Here is an 18,585-nt window from a genome sequence, read left to right on the forward strand (position 1 = left end):
TGCGGAGTGACTGAAGTGGAACACGGATGGAGGGATGGTTCCCGTCCTATGAGGACGGAGCTGACATAGCGAGATTTCATCACCGTCCTCAGAATGACGCATGGTTGAAAACCTAGGAATTGCTTATTTCTGGAATCTTTTAGTTAATATTTTTGGACTGTGGTTGACCTTGGGTCACTGATGCCAAGTGAAGTGAAACCGCAGATAAGGAGGGACTCCTATCTTTTGCAGAACACTCTGTCCAAAAACAGCAAAATGCATATTCCTCCCACGCTTATATGGAAAATTCACAAAGATAGACCAGATTCTAGGCCAGACACAAAACTTAACAAATCAAAAAGAATACAAATCATACAAATTATGCCCCCAGACAACAAGGAATTTAAACTAGCAGTCAGTACCAGAAAGATAGCTTGAAAGTCCCCCAAATATTTGGAGAATACCTTTCTACATAACACAGGAGTCAAAGAAGTTTGGAGAGAAATTTAAAAATACTTTGAACTAAATAAAAATGAAATAGAACTCTTCAAAATTTGTGGGAAGCTGTGCTTAGAGAAAAATTTATGCCATTAAATGCATATATTCAAAAAGATGATTAAAGTCAATGATCTAAGCTTCTACTATAGGAAACAGAAAAAGTGGAGCAGTCAAAGCCCAAAGCACAAAGAAGAAAACAAATAATAAAGTCACACAGGAAATTAGTGAAATGGAAAACAAACAAACAAAAACAACAGAGAAAAGTCAATGACACTAAACACCTGCCCTTTGAAGTGATAAATAAAAATTGATAAACCTCTAACCAGATTAATCAAGAAATAGAGAAGATACAAATTACCAATATTGGAAATGAAGGAGGGGGCATCACTATTGATCCCATGGACATTAAGAAAAGGCTCATAGTAGAATACTACAAACAACTCTATGCCCACAGCTTTGATAACCTCGGTGACATGGATCAATCCTTTGAAAGACACAACTACTAAAACTCACACAAGGAGAAATCGATATTCTGAAATCGATATTCTGACCTATATGTATTAAATAAATTGAACCAAAAAAACCACCTAAACTAGAAAGTTTTCCTGGTGTGTTCTGTCACATATTTAATGAAGGAACGGAACCAATCCTCCACAGTCTTGTCTAGAATATAGAGGCAGAGGCAACACTTTCTAAGTCATTCTTTTATGCCAGCATTATCCTAATACCAAAAACAATTTTAAAAACATTACAGAAAAACAAAATTAAGACCAATATATCTTATCAGAATTTATGCAATGACCTTCAAAAAGTTACTAGCACACCAAACCCAGCAATGTATAAAAGGGATTATAATCATATCACAACCAGGTGGGCTTATTCCAGGTAAGCAAGGATGATTCAATATTGTAAATTCAATCAATGTAATCTATGCATCAAATGTTTAAAGAACAAAACGAGTATGGTCATATCAAATGATGCAGAAAAAGCACTTGAAAGAACTCAACATACATCCGTGATTAAAACTGCCTGCAAAGTAGGAATATAGGGGAACTTCTTCAACTTGATAAAGAACGTCTACAAAACACCCACAGCTAATATCACACTTAATGATGAGAAACCAGACCCGTTCCCACTGAGACCAGGAACAAGGAAAGGACATATTTTCTCACAATGAATATTCAAGTTATGCTGGAAGTCCAGGCTACTGCAATATGACAATAATGAAAAAATAAAGTTACATTGACTTAAGGAAATAAAGCCATCTTTATGGCCATGAAATAATTCATGCGTTGGACTTCATTACAATTAAAAAGTTCTGTTCTGGGCTTCCCTGGTAGCGCAGTGGTTAAGAATCTGCCTGCCAGTGCAGGGGACATGGGTTCAAGCCCCGGTCCGGGAAGATCCCACATGCCGTGGAGAAACTAGGTCCATGTGCCACAACTAATGAGCCCGTGGGCTGCAACTATTGGAGCCTGTGCTCCACAACAAGAGAAGCCACCTCAATGAGAGGCCCGTGCACCGCAACGAAGAGTAGCCCCCGCTCACCGCAGCTAGAGAAAGCCCGCACACAGCAAAGAAGACCCAACACAGTCAAAATAAATAAATAAATAAAATTAATAAAGAGAAAAAAAAAAGTTCTGTTCTGCAAAGTATACTTTTAAAGAAAACTAAAAGGCAACCCATCCACAGAGAGGGAGAAAATATTTTTAAAACATATATTTGATGTGGTAGCCAATACAAACGAGGAGCTATCTCCAATATATATATAAAGAACTTTGTTAAGTTCAACAATATGAAAACAAACAACTGAATGTAAAAATGGGCAAGGTATGTGAATAGACATCACCAAAGAAAATACAAAGAGGGAAAATAAGCATATGAACATATGCCCAACATCATCTGTCATTAAGGAATTGTAAATTAAAATAGCAATGAGATACCACTGTACACATGGTTCAAATCCACAAAACTGAAAGTACCAATTGCTGGTAAGGATGCAGAGCAACAGGAACTCTCCTTTATTGCTAGTGGATGTGCAAAATGGTACTGCCGTTTTGGGAGACAGGTTGGCAGCTTCTTGTAAACTAACTATGATCTTACCATATAATTCAGCAATACACCTCCTAAGTTATACTCAATTTATTTAAAACTTATGTCCATGCAAAAACCTGCCTGCAAATATTTATAACAGCTTTATTCATAATCACCACGAACTGGAAGTAAGCACAATGTCCTTCAATAGGTAAATAGATTTTTTAAAAAACTGTAGTGAAGTTGCTTAATATTCCATTGTCTGGACCATGAAATATTATTCAGTGCTCAAAAAGAAATAAATTATCAAGAGCTAAAAGACATGAATCATTCTTAAATGCACATTGCTAAGTGAAAGAAGCCATTCTGAAAAGGCTACATTTTCTATGATTTCAATTATATGACATTCTGATAAAGGCAAAACTGTACAGACAGTGAAATGGTCATTTGTAGAGGACCATGATGTGGGGAGGAAATAGCTGAAGAGGATTTTCTTAGGGCAGTGAAACTCTTCTGTAGGACACCATAATGGTGGCTACATGGTATTATGCACTTGTCAAAACCTGTAGAATTTGCAGCTAAAAGGTGAGTGAGCCTTAATGTGTGCAAATCTTTAAAAAAAAATCATTTTGGAGGTTAAGGGATATCACAATTGAATGCAGGATATGACAAGAGAGTCTGAATGTATTACAAACACCAGAAACAACCTCACTGAAGGGCTTAGGAAAGTGGAACTGACCTAAGTGCATCTGGAAGTTAATGAAATCTGCAAGACTAAAGGCAGAAAAGAACAGTACGTCAATCCTCTACCTAGTCAAGTCTTCCCACTAGGGAGTGGATTAACTGTCCTGATCCTGCTGTACGTATGTACTGGATGAGAACAGTTAAACAAGCAGATGGCAGATGGTGCAGCATCTGTTGGTGGGAGGCTACACATAAGCAAGGGGAGGAGGCTAGGACTGTCTGTGTTATGACGGGTTCCCTTAGCGGCAGCCACGTAAACTCACGTTTAGCTTAATGTAGGTACAGAGTAGGTATGTGAGCAATTCAGTACACACACACACACACACACACACACACACACACCTCCTGTTCTGTGAGCTGAGGGGCCTAGAAGACACAGCTACTCCACAAGCAATGAGCACACCAGCTCCCAGAATGTAGTTTCTCAAAGATTCTCTAACAAAGCAAAGCAGAGCCTCTGGGAGGAATTGCTGATTCTTGGACTGGCAGGAAATGTACAAGATGAGCCTGAAACACCTTTTAGCACCAGAAACTGAGAAAGTGCTCCAAAAAAAAAAAAAAATCGCAAGGACTTTTCAAAGCAACACTAAAACCAACTGGAAGAGCTTACAGCCCAGAGTATAAAAGAAGTATCCACAATCCACACTGATCTGTCAAAATGACTGAAGAAATCTGAAAAATTGAGGTAAACAGACAAATCTCCTACGTAGCAGAATTCCAGGGAATGTATGCAGAGAGTCCACCCCTGTGGAGGTAGAGCATATTCCCGTAGGAGCTCCTTCCAAGGAGCACAGCATGGAAAGGGAACAAGAACCACAGAGTAAGAAACCTGGCAGACGGGCTTCCCTGGTGGCGCAGTGGTTGAGAGTCCGCCTGCCGATGCAGGGGACACGAGTTCGTGCCCTGGTCCAGGAAGGTCCCATGTGCCGCGGAGCGGCTGGGCCTGTCCGGAGCTTGCGCGTCCGGAGCCTGTGCTCTGCAACGGGAGAGGCCACAACAGTGAGAGGCCCACGTACTGCAAAAAAAAAGAAACCTGTCAGACTCTTCCTCATCCAGGTGCTGGTGATGCAGTCATGACGGCAGGTACACGTGATAAGACATGATAAGACCAGCACTGTGCCTCTGTCATCTTCCTCCCAACACACATAAGCCCAGTCTAATCACAAAAAAAATCGGAAAATTCCAAATCGAGATTCAACCTGAAAAATACCTGACCAGTCCCCCTCAAAAGTGTAACAGTTATCAAAAAAGAAGTCCTAGAAACTATTACAGCCCAGAGGAGCCAAAGGAGACATAATTACATGTGATGTGTAATCCAGATGTGATCCTGGGACAGGAAAAGAAGTATTAGGTAAAAACTAAAGAAATTTGAATAAAGTATAGACTTTTGTTAATAATAATGTATCAGTACTGGTTTATTCCTTGTAAGAAATGTAACAATGTGGGATGATAATAATGGGGAAAACTGGGTGTGGAAACTAAAAATAGAATTACCATACAACCCAGCAATCCCACTACTGGGCATATACCCTGAGAAAACCATAATTCAAAAAGAGTCGTGCACCAAAATGTTCATTGCAGCTCTATTTACAATAGCCAGGACACGGAAGCAACCTAAGTGTCCATCAACAGATGAATGGATAAAGAGGATGTGGCACATATATACAATGGAATATTACTCAGCCATAAAAAGAAACGAAATTGAGTTATTTGTAGTGAGGTGGCTGGACCTAGAGACTGTCATACAGAGTGAAGTAAGTCAGAAAGAGAAAAACAAATACCGTAGGCTAACACATACATGGAATCTAAAAAAAAAAAAAAACATGGTTCTGAAGAAGCTAGGGACAAGACGGGAATAAAGACAGAGATGTAGAGAATGGACTTGAGGACACGGGGAGGGGGAAGGGTAAGCTGGGACGAAGTGAGCGAGTGGCATGGGCATATATACACTACCAACTGTAAAACAGATAGCTAGTGGGAAGCAATTATGCTCCAATAAAGATGTTTAAAAAACAAGTGATGCATCAGTAGGGGTTCACCAACTGTAAGAAATGTCGACAGCAGCCTGTGATCTTAGTAAGAGGGGATACTCTGTGTGAGACAAGATGGGGAGAAAACTTTCTGCACAATTATTTTGTAAACCTAAAAGGCTTCTAGAAGATAAAGTCTATTAAAATTGAAAAAGAGAAAAAACACACACGTCTCCAGGCACTTTCTCATGAGCGGGCTGCCAAACACATAAAGAGTGATCGAGTTCAAACGCTTCATCTTTCAGATAAAAAATGAGAGTCAGAGAAATGCAGGCCCTTTATGATCATCAGACAGCTGGAAAATACCTGTAACACAAATTCTAACTTAGTGTTCACATTTCCACCCGCAGACACTTTCTTCTCCTTGCCTTTCTGTCTGATCATTCTGAAAGTAAAATGTCAGCTCTGTGAGAACTGCAGAATCTGGATGACACACACTTCCCCTCCTCACTCTGATCTGCGGGGCAGGAGAGTGACTGGGAAGCGTCTTTGCTGGGGTGTGGTGATGTCCACACGCCTGTCTCTACCCGCCGGTCACTTCCTCTTCTCTGTAACAGGGTCCACCTGGGCTTTCTGCTGTGTGTCCTCCCTGCTGATTCCTCTGGGTGGGAACTGGCTCGTGCTCCACTAAGGAAGGGTTTATCTGGCCTGGCTTCATCTCATTATCGAGGGCGCTGCGAAGCGGGTCTTTAGTGTGTGTAAGACAACAAATAGGGATGTGATGGGAATCAGTAGCATGCAGTTAAGGAACTTGTCACCTGTGCTGTCTCTATGCATAGCCTAATTAGGGGACAGACCTGTGGGTCCAGCAGAGAAGGAACTCCTAAGGGTGTTAATGAGAATCTAAGGATGTAAATTAGGCAAGTTCTAGATATTTTATTACTTTTTAAAATCAGAGATACAATAAACAATATTTAACACCCTTCCCAAACCGGTGGGAAATTTTAAAAGTCAAGTGATTTCATATATGGCTTTCCTCTGTGGTAGTTAATTCAAAGAAAAAGAGTCCACTGCAGTCAGAATTCTGGAGGAAAATCTTAATCCATTAGACCTCAAAACCTATTTCCAAACTGAAAACCAATTGAGAATTGTTAGCAGTTAGGCGAAACATGATATGTTACTCAATGACAATTTAAGCATTTTGCCAAGATCTCAAATGCTTTATGTTTCCAAATCGCATCTAAATATGTTCCCTGATGACTCATAAAATCTCTGAAATGGTTCCAATATATAAAATAATGCCTCATTTTCAGATGAGATAATGTAACTCTTGTAATTTTATTTTCTGATTCATCTAAGCTAAAAAAGAAAATTCCAATGGAAATTTTGAATTAAGTTAAGCATATATCGTAACAACTAAAATGTTATTAAACTACATTTTTTATTCCTTTTATCAAAATTTGTTTTCATTGCATGAATATATCATTTTAACTTACATAAGTTAAAGTATGTAACTTAACTTATGTAAGTTAAAGCTATTCATTCTGCTCCTGTAAAAATTACACAATTTTAGAGTTTGGTTCAAAGTCACAAATTCAGCATCAGGGTGATGGTTGTTTGCAGTTCTAATTATCTAATGTTTTCTATCAATAAGACCATAAAAACAAAAAACAGATGAAACTCTTTTTCGATCTCAAAGCTGGCACCTGCTCTAATCTTTCTTGGTCAGGAAACTGGTAGCTCTTCTTCCTTAGCAATCTTCCAGCAAGAAGAATGCCCGGGGTGGTGTGGGTGAAGCCCAGAATTGATGGTCGCACACCCAGACATGAGAAACATGCAGATGCAGGTGCTGGGATGGCCTGATTCTAGTTATTTAGCTAAAGAATCCGTTAGCCACAGTCCACTGAGTGCCCAAGCGGGGAGCAGGGATCCCCGGCCACACAGATCAAGCCTGTGGCTACCTCCAGCACGGAAGCTACGGCTACACACCCTTGACGGCATCTGCGAATGACGCAGACTTCTAACCGTGGCGGTGAATAGTGTAGGCGAATAAGAGAAAGTCACAGGCACAGCCTATCGTCATACCTTCCGTTCCGAGGCTGCTTTCTGAATTTGGGCCTCTGGGGGCCCTGACCTGGAATGAGGAATGCGGCCCGTCAGCATGGTACTTAAAACCATCCGTACCTCTGAGCTTGCGGTGACCTTTTCTGCCCATGTAAGTCCCTTCTTAAACATTTAATTAATATCTCAGTCCCACTGAGGTGTAAGTCAGTCTGTTTGCTTAGATAATTAGCAGTGAAGACAAAAGCACCTAATCACTGCTGCAAAGTGAAAGATTGGAAGCAAATAAGAATATCACTACCTACACTTCAAAGCTGATATGGTTAAACCTCTCAAAAGAGTAAAAGTTTGTTGTGAAGGGCCACGTGCAATTTGCGATGCAATCTTAAATCCCTCTTTGAAACAGAAGGAACACCATTGGGAAGTGGCCTGATTAGCGCATTCTCATCTTTCATGCCGCGTGGATCTGTTTAATCAAAGCCTCATCACAGTAAGTGTAAGCCTGCTGCTTGCCTCTGAAGGGCAAACTGCAAACAGGGCTCCATGGAACAGTGTGCGGTTTTGGAAGAGAATGCACTTGTTTTTGCTCCCTGGACAATGAATTTAAAATCACGTTGTACTTTTGAAAAAAGACTAAAGTTAAAATATCTTTGCTTACAGGGCTGTATTTGAAATCTGTGTATATTCAGAACTGAGTAGTCTGTGATGTGCTGCTTCTCGTTTGTCTAAAACTCTGTTCTCACATATTGCTTTTCCCTGTACCTATTTGACATAAGCCTGAGATTTGAAGTACGTATATTTTATGCGAGGTTCACCACGGGGTGATTTTTCAAAAATCAAGTAGGATTTTTGAGAGAAAAACCGAGCGATGAATATGGACACAGCTTGCCTGTCCCACGGAGAACGCTCTCCAACAGCTCTGCTTGTGGAGCTGGGGCTTTTCAGATGCTCGGAGTTGCCTCTTTGAGGCCTGAAATATGTAAATATATCAGAAGAGTTTTCTCCAAATTGTAGCAGGGCAACGTCTTCACAAACCAAGTGAACTGGAGCCGCGAGAAGCCGAAGGTTTACGGTATTTTCATTTTGTTTGACCCTTGAGTACAAAGCTTTAGGCGTATTTTCTCCTCTCTCCTTTCCCTTGTGAGCTGATATGGGGATTCAGTGAAGGTTCTATGAATGTTATTAAATTAGCTGTGAAAAACATTTCCCAAACGCCTGACACCGGCCTGCATCACTTTTCTGCATCATTTTTTATGTCCTCCCTCAGCTCCACAGAAGCTGCTCAACCTTCCAACTTCTCCCAAGGTGTAGATTAGAGGCCGCTGACAGTGAAACTGCTGGGCCCGTTGTTAACATACAAATTCCTGGGTCACATAAGCTGAGTGAATTAAAGGATCTGAAGCCGGGCTTCACATCTGCACATTACCAACATCCAAGAAAATACCACAGTAAACACTGCTGATCTTTCTGTGTAGCTGTCTAGTGAGCTGAACCTGTGAACCTTGAGATGAAGTGTCTCTAAATGTCGTCTCTGTCTCTGTCTCTCTGTCTCTCTGTCTGTCTCTCTCTCTCTCTCACACACACACACGGTCTTTACATGCTCTTCCCATTGCCCCAGCTACTAGATGAAATTTTACAAACATAAATTTTTTTGTTTACAAGCTTCTAAACATTTGCAAAGATTTAGAGATATATTTCACCTAGAGATGCACTTAGTGGGCACGGACTAGTAGGAATTAACTGAAAAACTGGAAAACATAGCAAACAGCTGTATTTCTTTGAATTACATTTTTTTCTTAGTGATACTCACTGATCTGTTTCAAATATACAAAAAAAACCCCCCAAATACCAAGTAAGAGATTATCCGAAAGTCTGACAGCACACTGGACCAGCGTCATATTTCCTAATGAATAAAATGAAAAGTTTTTAGCAATGCCCTAAATCCTCATTTGCACATGGGGAAAATTATGATATTAGGAAAAAGTAAAGAAAACTCACCACTTCTTCATGTCTGCATTTCCTCACATTAATCCCGTTTATCTGCAATGGAAAGAGAGACACGGCTTCATGTGGTATATTGTGAATTGACCTTATGTTTTGGTTGCACATGGAAAATAATGGTAAGGTGTATACCTGCAGAATTGCGTCCCCAATGAAGAGCAGTCCTGAGAGCTCGGCTGTGAATGGAGAAGGACAATCGATTAGGCATCGTCTACTTCCTTCACACAGATGAAAGAGTGTTTAATTAAATAAAGTCAAAACTGATAAAAGGGAAAAAATGAAATGTTTTATATGGGTAGCATCTTAAAAGATCCACAGGTAATAGAAATGCAAAAACAATCACGATTCAACTCCTATGATTGAAACATGAGCTGAATTGGAACACATGCTGCGATAGTTCCATTTCATTCTATCATTTCAGATCTTAGTTGCCAGAAATTGGCCACACTTCTGGATGGAGGACTAAATGTTCTCACGTTCTTATGAGAGCATTAAGGCATCTATGAAAACGTTTAGAGCTAGACATTCACTCCGTCAGCAATGGAACCAGCTCCCCGTTTCTTTTTAAACACTAGGCTGTCTCAGTGATTTCGGTCATTGTAACAGTTGGTTTACATCCTCAGAGTTTTTCCTGGATGAAATTTCATATGAAGGGCTGAGTTAAATTGCATATGAAAACTGAAAAAAAATATATATAACTGGAGTTGCCTGTAACTGATGAGACTTGCAAGCATCAGAGCGTTTCTACGCTTCCTTGTTAATGAGACACTGTGCAGTCATGCAGTCTCTGGCTCACACACAGCCACCTGCTCTACTGTCTTCCCTCTCTGCCCGCCGGGCGGGTAAAGGACTTGGACTCGGCAGTCAGAACCGTCACCTGTTGCCTGGTCATGGGACCCTGGCTGGTCAGTCCCATATACGAATTTATGATTCTAACTATTGTCTTTTTCCTCAGTGACAGGGACTCACAGGACAGCCCTCTTAACACTTTACCTCTTTGCTCCTTGGAGATTTTTGAAATGACAACTGGAATGTTATGTTCCGCTCCCCCCTGAAAAGAGAAAATCATATATCGTGCTTTTTAATCTCAAAAAATTAAATACACAGCCTTTAGTTAGGAAACTATACAAGTTATGAACAGCATGTGAATAGACACCAAATAGAATTAAAATAGACCCCTGGAATTTTTCTACCAAATAGATTGTCCTCCCAAGAAACTTATCTGTTTAGAATTTCTCTGTGACATGCAATAATTAATAGCAGTTGACTTTGAAAATGTCAATTTTTAAAATTAAGATTGGTGAGCCCTTAAGAAGGCATTTCCTCCAATGTGTAGCAGTGCTGCCCATTGTAGAAATTCATACTTAGGGCTCCAAACAGTAGATAATGATGTATTTCCATTATCTGGCTGAGTTGTTCTATGCTGGGGACCAAGCAAGGGCCCCTTTGGATGCTGCATGGCTGGAGAAACTACATACACAAACTGGTACCAAAAAACAGACTGTGTATATGCCTGATGGGGAAGGGTCATTATATTCCTCTTTGTGTGAAAGTGCATACTAAACAATTAACAGAATACAGTAAACTGACAAGAATATGGCAACAGTGCTTTGTCTAATTGACCAAATAAGATAGAAAAAAATAAAGAAAAATAAGTAAGCTAAACTTATGTGGACGGAAATAAAATAACTCCCTGAAGTAACTGCATAAACTTATGGTTTTTATATAACAGATTTGAGAAGGTTGAAAGCAATAGTTGAAAACTCAAGTAAGTGCATCAAAGAATAAGACTTCATGTAGAAAACAAGTACAGCACTTTTAACATGGGTAGTTGAAAAGATAATCTAAATTTCCATGGGGTTTCTGTAGCTTCAGAATAAGTAAACCTCCTAAGCCTTTTTTCCTTCAAAGACAAAAATTATTTTAGACAAGACATTTTTTCCCATGAATGTCCATTTTTAGCACTGAGTTGTCAATATATTTAAATATAAGATAGGCAGTAGTTGTAGAGAACAGCAGTGGCTTTCAAGCTTTTCTTGGCAAGTAGTCCTTTCTACTTCTGGGATATTAAGAAGAGACGTGATAAATAAAATACTGAAAACTGTCTTACCCAGGGTGAAATTCAAACCCACCCCTGAATCTCCTGTTCTCACCATTTCCCACCAACCTGACATTCACCCACCCACCCTCACTAAGTTTGTGCAGAAGGTCTCTGGCATAAGCTTCCTTGGCTTCTGATTCTGCTCTTGCATTTGTGTTTGTGTCCATAACAAGCCCTGATCCTGTCCAAGACAACCTCTCATCTGATCAAAGCACAGGACTGGGACTCAGGGTGCAGTACAGAAGGAGTGCTTCCTTAGCACAGTAAACCCGGAGCAGAATCCAAGCCCTTCATGTTTACCAGTCAGGGTCCCAAGTTCCCAACCCCTGCATTCTGTTTTATCTTTCCCCCTTATACTTATTAGCTTCTTACCTACTACAATCTCACACCTTTCCTACATACATTATTTGTTTTCTTTCGCCTAACCACAAAGCAAGTTCCACAAGCACAACACATTTATTTATTTATTTTGGTTATTTGTTTCCTGCATTGATGTAATGTCAGTGCCTGGAATAATCATTCTTTTTTAAGCTTTGAAATGTTTGTTGAGTGAATGAGTGAATGAATAAATGAAGTCTAAAACTTTTCCAGACCTAAAATTGTTCATTCTTTTTTTTTAAACAATTTTTTAAAGATTTTTTTGATGTGGACCATTTTTAAAGTCTTTATTGAATTTGTTACAATACCGCTTCTGTTTTGTGTTTTGTGCTTTGGGCCCCGAGGCATGTGGGATCTTAGCTCCCTGACTAGGGATTGAACCCACACCCCCTGCATTGGAAGGCAAATCTTAACCACTGGACCACCAGGGAAGTCCTGTAAAATTGTTCATTCTTTAAAGTACTTTGCAGAGGGAGACCTTCAAGACCACAGAGGAGTAAGACGTGGAGATCACCTTCCTCCCCACAGATACACCAGAAATACATCTACATGTGGAACAACTCCTACAGATCACCTACTGAATGCTGGCAGAAGACCTCAGACTTCCCAAAAGGCAAGAAACTCCCCACATACCTGGGGAGGGCAAAAGAAAAAAGAAAAAACAGAGACAAAAGAATAGGGACGGGATCTGCACCTCTGGGAGGGTGCCGTGAAGGAGGAAAGGTTTCCACACACTAGAAGCCCCTTCACTGGTGGAGACTGCGGGCGGCGGAGGGGGGAACCTTCGGAGCCGCAGAGGAGAGCGCAGCAACAGGGGCGCGGAGGGCAAAGCAGAGAGATGCCCGCACAGAGGATCGGTGCCGACCAGCACTCACCAGCCCGAGAGGCCTGTCTGCTCACCCGCCGGGGTGGGCGGGGCTGGGAGCTGAGGCTCAGGCTTCGGTCGGATCCCAGGGAGAGGACTGGGGTTGGCGGTGTGAACACAGCCTGCAGGGGGTTAGTGCACCACGGCTAGCCGGGAGGGAGTCCGGGCTCACCCCACATTCCGTACCCCTCCCTCCCCCCAGCCTGAGTGAGCCAGAGCCCTTGAATCAGCCACTCCTTTAACCCCCTTCTGTCTGGGTGAAGAACAAATGCCCTCAGGCGACCTACATGCAGAGGCGGGGCCAAATCCAAAGCTGAGCCCCGGGAGCTGTGCGAACAAAGAAGAGAAAGGGAAATCCCTCCCAGAAGCCTCAGGGGCAGCAGATTAAATCTCGACAGTCAACCTGATGTACCTGCATCTGTGGAATACCTGAATAGACAGCGAATCATCCCAAACTGAGGAGGTGGACTTTGGGAGCAACTGTAGACTTGGGGTTTGCTTTCTGCATCTAATATGTTTCTGGTTTTATGTTTATCTTAGTTTAGTATTTAGAGCTTCTTATCATTGGTAGATTTCTTTATTGATTTGGCTGCTCTCTTCCTTTTATATATATATATATATTTTTTTTTTTTTTCAGTTTTCACTTTTTGTGAGTGTGTCTGTGTGTATGCTTCTTTCTGTGATTTTGTCTGTATAGCTTTGCTTTTACCTTTGTCCTAGGGTTCTGTCTGATTTTTTTTAATACAGTTTTTAGCGCTTGTTATCATTGGTGGATTTGTTTTTTGGTTTGGTTGTTCTCTTCTTTCTTTCTTTTATTACTTTTTAATTTTTAATAATTAAAATTATTTTAATAACTCTATTTCTTTTTATTTTATTTTTTCCTTTCTCTCTCTTCCTTCCTCTCTCTCTCTCTCTCTCTCTCTCTCTCTCTCTCTCTCTCTTTCTCTCTTTCTTTCTTTTTTTTCTCCCTTTTCTTCTGAGCCACGTGGCTGACAGGGTCTTGGTGCTACGGCCGGGTCTCAGGCCTGTGCCTCTGAGATGGGAGAGTCGAGTTCAGGACATTGGTCCACCAGAGACGTCCCAGCTCCACAAAATAAAAATGGCGAAAGCTCTCCTAGAGATCTCCATCCCAATGCTAAGACCCAGTTCCATTCAACAACCAGCAAGCTACAGTGCTGACACCCCGTGCCAAACAACCGACAAGACAGGAACACAACCCGTCCCATTAGCAGAGAGGCTGCCTAAAATCATAATAAGGCCACAGACACCCCAAAACACACCACCAGATGTGGTCCTGCCCACCAGAAAGACAAGATCCAGCCTCATCCACCAGAACACAGGCATGAATCCCCTCCACCAGGAGCCTACACAACCCACTGAACCAACCTTAGCCACTGGAGGCAGACACCAAAAACAAAGGGAACTACGGACCTGCAGCCTGTGAAAAGGAAACCCCAAACTCAGTAAATTCAGCAAAATAAAAAGAGAAACATACAGCAGATGAAAGAGCAAGGTAAACACCCACCAGACCAAACAAATGAAGAGGAAATAGGCAGTCTACCTGAAAAAGAATTCAGAGTAATGATAGTGAAGATAATCCAAAACCTTGGAAACAGAATGGAGAAAATACAAAAAACATTTAATAAGGACCTAGAAGAACAAAAAAGCAAACAAACAATGATGAACAACACAATAAATGAAATTAAAAATTCTCTAGAAGGAATCAATAGCAGAATAACTGAGGCAGAAAAACGGATAAGTGACCTGGAAGATAAAATAGTGGGAATAACTACCGTAGAGAAGAATAAAGAAAAAAGAATGAAAAGAATTGAGGACAGTCTTAAGAGACCCCTGGGACAACATTAAACCCACCAACATTTGAATTATAGCGTTCCCAGAAGAAGAAGAGAAAAAGAAAGGGACTGAGAAAATATTTGAAGAGATTATAGTTGAAAACTTCCCTAATATGGGAAAGGAAATAGTCAAGTCCAGGAAGCACAGAGAATCCCATCCAGGATAAATCCAAGGAGAAACACACCAAGACACATATTAATCAAACTATCAAAAATTAAATACAAACAAAAAATATTAAAAGCAGCAAGGGAAAAACAACAAATAACATACAAGGGAATCCACATAAGGTTAACAGCTGATCTTTCAGCAGAAACTCTGCAAGCCAGAAGGGAGTGGCAAGACATATTTAAAGTGATGAAAGGGAAAATACCTACAACCAAGATTACTCTACCCAGCAAGGATCTCATTCAGATTAGATGGAGAAATTAAAACCTTTACAGATAAGCAAAAGCTAAGAGAATTCAGCACCACCAAACCAGCTTTACAACAAATGCTATAGGAACTTCTCTAGCAGGAAACACAAGAGAAAGAAAAGACCTACAATAACAAACCCATAACAATGAAGAAGATGGTAATAGGAACATACATATCGATAGTTACCTTAAATGTAAATTGATTAAATGCTCCCATCAAAAGACATAGATTGGCTGAATGGATACAAAAACAAGAACCATATATATGCTGTCTACAAGAGACCCACCTCAGACCTAGGGACACATACAGAGTGAAAGTGAGGGGATGGAAAAAGATATTCCATGCAAATGGAAATCAAAAGAAAGCTGGAGTAGGAATTCTCATATCAGACAAAATAGACTTTAAAATAAAGACTATTACAAGAGACAAAGAAGGACACTACATAATGATCAAGGGATCAATTCAAGAAGAAGATATAACAATTGTAAATATTTATGCACCCAACATAGGAACATCTCAATACATAAGGCAAATGCTAACAGCCATAAAAGGGGAAATAGACAGTAACACAGCCATAGTAGGGGACTTTAACACCCCACTTTCACCAATGGACAGATCATCCAAAATGAAAATTAATAAGGAAACACAAGATTTAAATGATACATTAAACACGATGGACTTAATTGATATTTATAGGACATCCTATCCAAAAAAAACAGAATACACTTTCTTCTCAAGTGCTCCTGGAACATTCTCCAGGACAGATCATATCTCAGGTCACAAATCAAGCCTTGGTAAATTTAAGACAACTGAAATCATATCAAGTATATTTTCAGACCACAACACTATGAGACCAGATATCAATTACAGTAAAAAATACAAACAACACATGGAGGCTAAACAATACACTACTAAATAACCAAGAGATCACTGATGAAATCAAAGAGGAAATCAAAAAACACCTAGAGACAAATGACAGTGAAAACACGACAACCCAAAACCTATGGGATGCAGCAAAAGCAGTTCTAAGAGGGAAGTTTATAGCAACACAATCCTACCTCAAGAAACAAGAAACATCTCAGATAAACAACCTAACCTTACACCTAAAGCAATTAGAGAAAGAATAACAAAAAAAACCCCCAAGTTAGCAGAAGGAGAGGAATCATAAAGATCAGAGCAGAAATAAATGAGAAAGAAATGAAGGAAACGATAGCAAAGATCAATAAAACTAAAAGCTGGTTCTTTGAGAAGATAAACAAAATTGATAAACCATTAGCCAGAGTCATCAAGAAAAAAAGGGAGAAGGCTCAAATCAATAGAATAGAAATGAAAAGGGAGAAGTAACAACTGACACTGCAGAAATACAAAGGATCATGAGAGATTACTACAAGCAACTATATGCCAATAAAATGGACAACCTGGAAGAAATGGACAAATTCTTAGAAAAGCACAACCTTCCGAGACTGAACCAGGAAGAAATAGAAAATTTAAACTGACCAATCACAAGCACTGAAATTGAGACTATGATTAAAAATCTTCCAACAAACAAAAGCCCAGGACCAGATGGCTTCACAGGCAAATTCTATCGAACATTTAGAGAAGAGCTAACACCTATCCTTCTCAAACTCTTCTAAAATATAGCAGAGGGAGGAACACTCCCAAACTCATTCTATGAGGCCACCAACACCCTGATACCAAAACCAGACAAAGATGTCACAAAGAAAGAAAACTACAGGCCAATATCACTGAGGAACGTAGATGCAAAAATCCTCAACAAAATACTAGCAAACAGAATCCAACAGCGCATTAAAAGGCTCATGATCTTAAGGAGAAACTAAGACGGTGAACAATGAAATCAAACGTGCAAGGTTGCAGATAGTTTCTAGAGATCCTTGGAAACTGGGAAAAAAATTAAGAATACATCTCCATTTCTTAGAATAAGATGCTGGTTAGCTAATATAAATCAAGCACTGATGAAGTTTTACATGATAGAAAGAGAAAACAAACTCATCCAGATATTATGGTTCAGATATTTGGGGGCAGAGAAGAACGCTGTTTATGTCACTCCAGGTTGGTGGTTGTTACCAGAGCATTTTCCTTTAACTGATTTTGCTTCTCACAGTTTTCTGTCCTTGCACTACTGAATTTAAAGATTTTCTCAGTGCTCAGATTTTTAATGCAGGTTACCATGGTGGGATGGTGGGAAACCTCTCCTCAGGGTTGGTCTAGAGATATCGATTTTCTGAGAGTCAACTCAGCAATCCCATTCTTCCCTCAACACCTGAGACTTACAAATACCTTTTAATAATAAGATACAACTAGCCCCTATTTTATCAACATTTTCCTTTTATATGTAAAATTTCTCCTGAAATTTGAATGGTTTGAATCCAAAGGTATTTTTTTTTTAACTTTATTTCTTCAATCAGACATTTGGAGCTCTGAGAGAATTTTTAAGCTAGTTTAAGGAGATCACTTCATTAATTGATTAAGAGAGCTAATTTTAAGACAAAACTCAGGGGATAAAATTGGAACATAAAACCACAGTGCCTTCATTTATTGAATAAAATGTGAGAGCAGTCCAGCTCTATTAAAGTAAATTAGATTTAGCTCTGAACCTAATTGGGGATATTCCAAGTTTTCCAGACAGAAATCAAATAATGTGACTCATCCTGTTCAAGATAGGTGACAGGCTTCATGTTACACGCAGAATAAAAGCCAAGTCCCTTAGCATCCTGTTATGTGCCCTCAGCATCCCCTGAAGCTTTATCCTGGACCCTCGTCATTCTGACAAGGACATCTACATACACGGTCCCCTCTGCCTGGAGAGCGGTTTACCTTTACTTTTAACCTCGTATACACTCTGGCCACATCCAGGAGTTCAGCCTAAGGGCTCCTTCCTCAGCTTCTCCTTACCTGCAGTGATTACTTCTATAGCACTGGATCATGGCTGGGGCTTACGTTTCTCTACATGACACTCTGGTCAATGTCTGCTTTCCCTCTAGCATGTAAAGGGCCTGACGTCAGGGCAGGTTTCCTTTACTATCTTCTCCTTGACCTATCCTGAGGCCCGCCAGGGTGTATGGCTTGAGGCCACGGTTTAGAGAATAAATGAATTACTTGAGCTCTGTTGATCCAGGGTAAAATGAGATTAGAAAAAGTGAGGTGACATTCTAGAGTGCATCCCAGAAAATATTAAAACACACACCACTCAGTTTTGAGATAGCCTTTCTACAAAGCATAATTAATTTTATAGCTAGCTAGGAACAAGGATATAAAGTCCCATCTAAAGCATTTTGTGCATGACTCTATCCAATGATTTTGCCAGTACAACTCTGAAATTCCACTAAATCAAACCCAGAATGTTTTTATAATGCTGGGAATCTTGCCAAATAAATCCTTTCAATTCAATATTTTCATTGCAATCAATCAATCATATTCTGGGCTTTGGAAAGAAAAGGATACACAGACCCCAACATTACATATCCATTTAGAGAATGGAAAATACTTACGAACAGATAATAACAGACAGTAATTGAGGTTTAGAGCCCAGTCAACAGGTGTGGGAGAGGCACCTAAAGGAATATCATCCGAAAGAACATGGACAAATACCCCTGTACATTTGAACGCCACGCTTATCTGCCAAAATCACTCAGTCTAGCTCTGGCGAGATTACTGGCTTTCCCACA

General features: G+C 40.1%; 1 protein-coding gene across 2 annotated transcripts in view; it reads right to left on the reverse strand.

Annotated features, from left to right (window-relative positions):
• Positions 1–18,585, reverse strand: part of SNTG1 (syntrophin gamma 1) — a 202,035-nt gene that overhangs the window by 150,126 nt on the left and 33,324 nt on the right. For both annotated transcript variants that reach the window (XM_027127875.1, XM_027127874.1), the window contains exons 4-6: positions 10,281–10,338; positions 9,420–9,463; positions 9,285–9,326 (exon numbers count right to left, since the gene is read on the reverse strand). In XM_027127875.1, coding sequence (XP_026983676.1) covers positions 9,285–9,326; positions 9,420–9,463; positions 10,281–10,338 — 144 coding nt within the window. The remainder of the gene's footprint in view (positions 1–9,284; positions 9,327–9,419; positions 9,464–10,280; positions 10,339–18,585) is intronic.

Source organism: Aethalodelphis obliquidens, unplaced genomic scaffold, assembly GCF_003676395.1.
Source record: "Aethalodelphis obliquidens isolate GAN/ISIS:26980383/991018 unplaced genomic scaffold, ASM367639v1 scaffold33, whole genome shotgun sequence".
Lineage (NCBI taxonomy): Eukaryota > Metazoa > Chordata > Mammalia > Artiodactyla > Delphinidae > Aethalodelphis > Aethalodelphis obliquidens.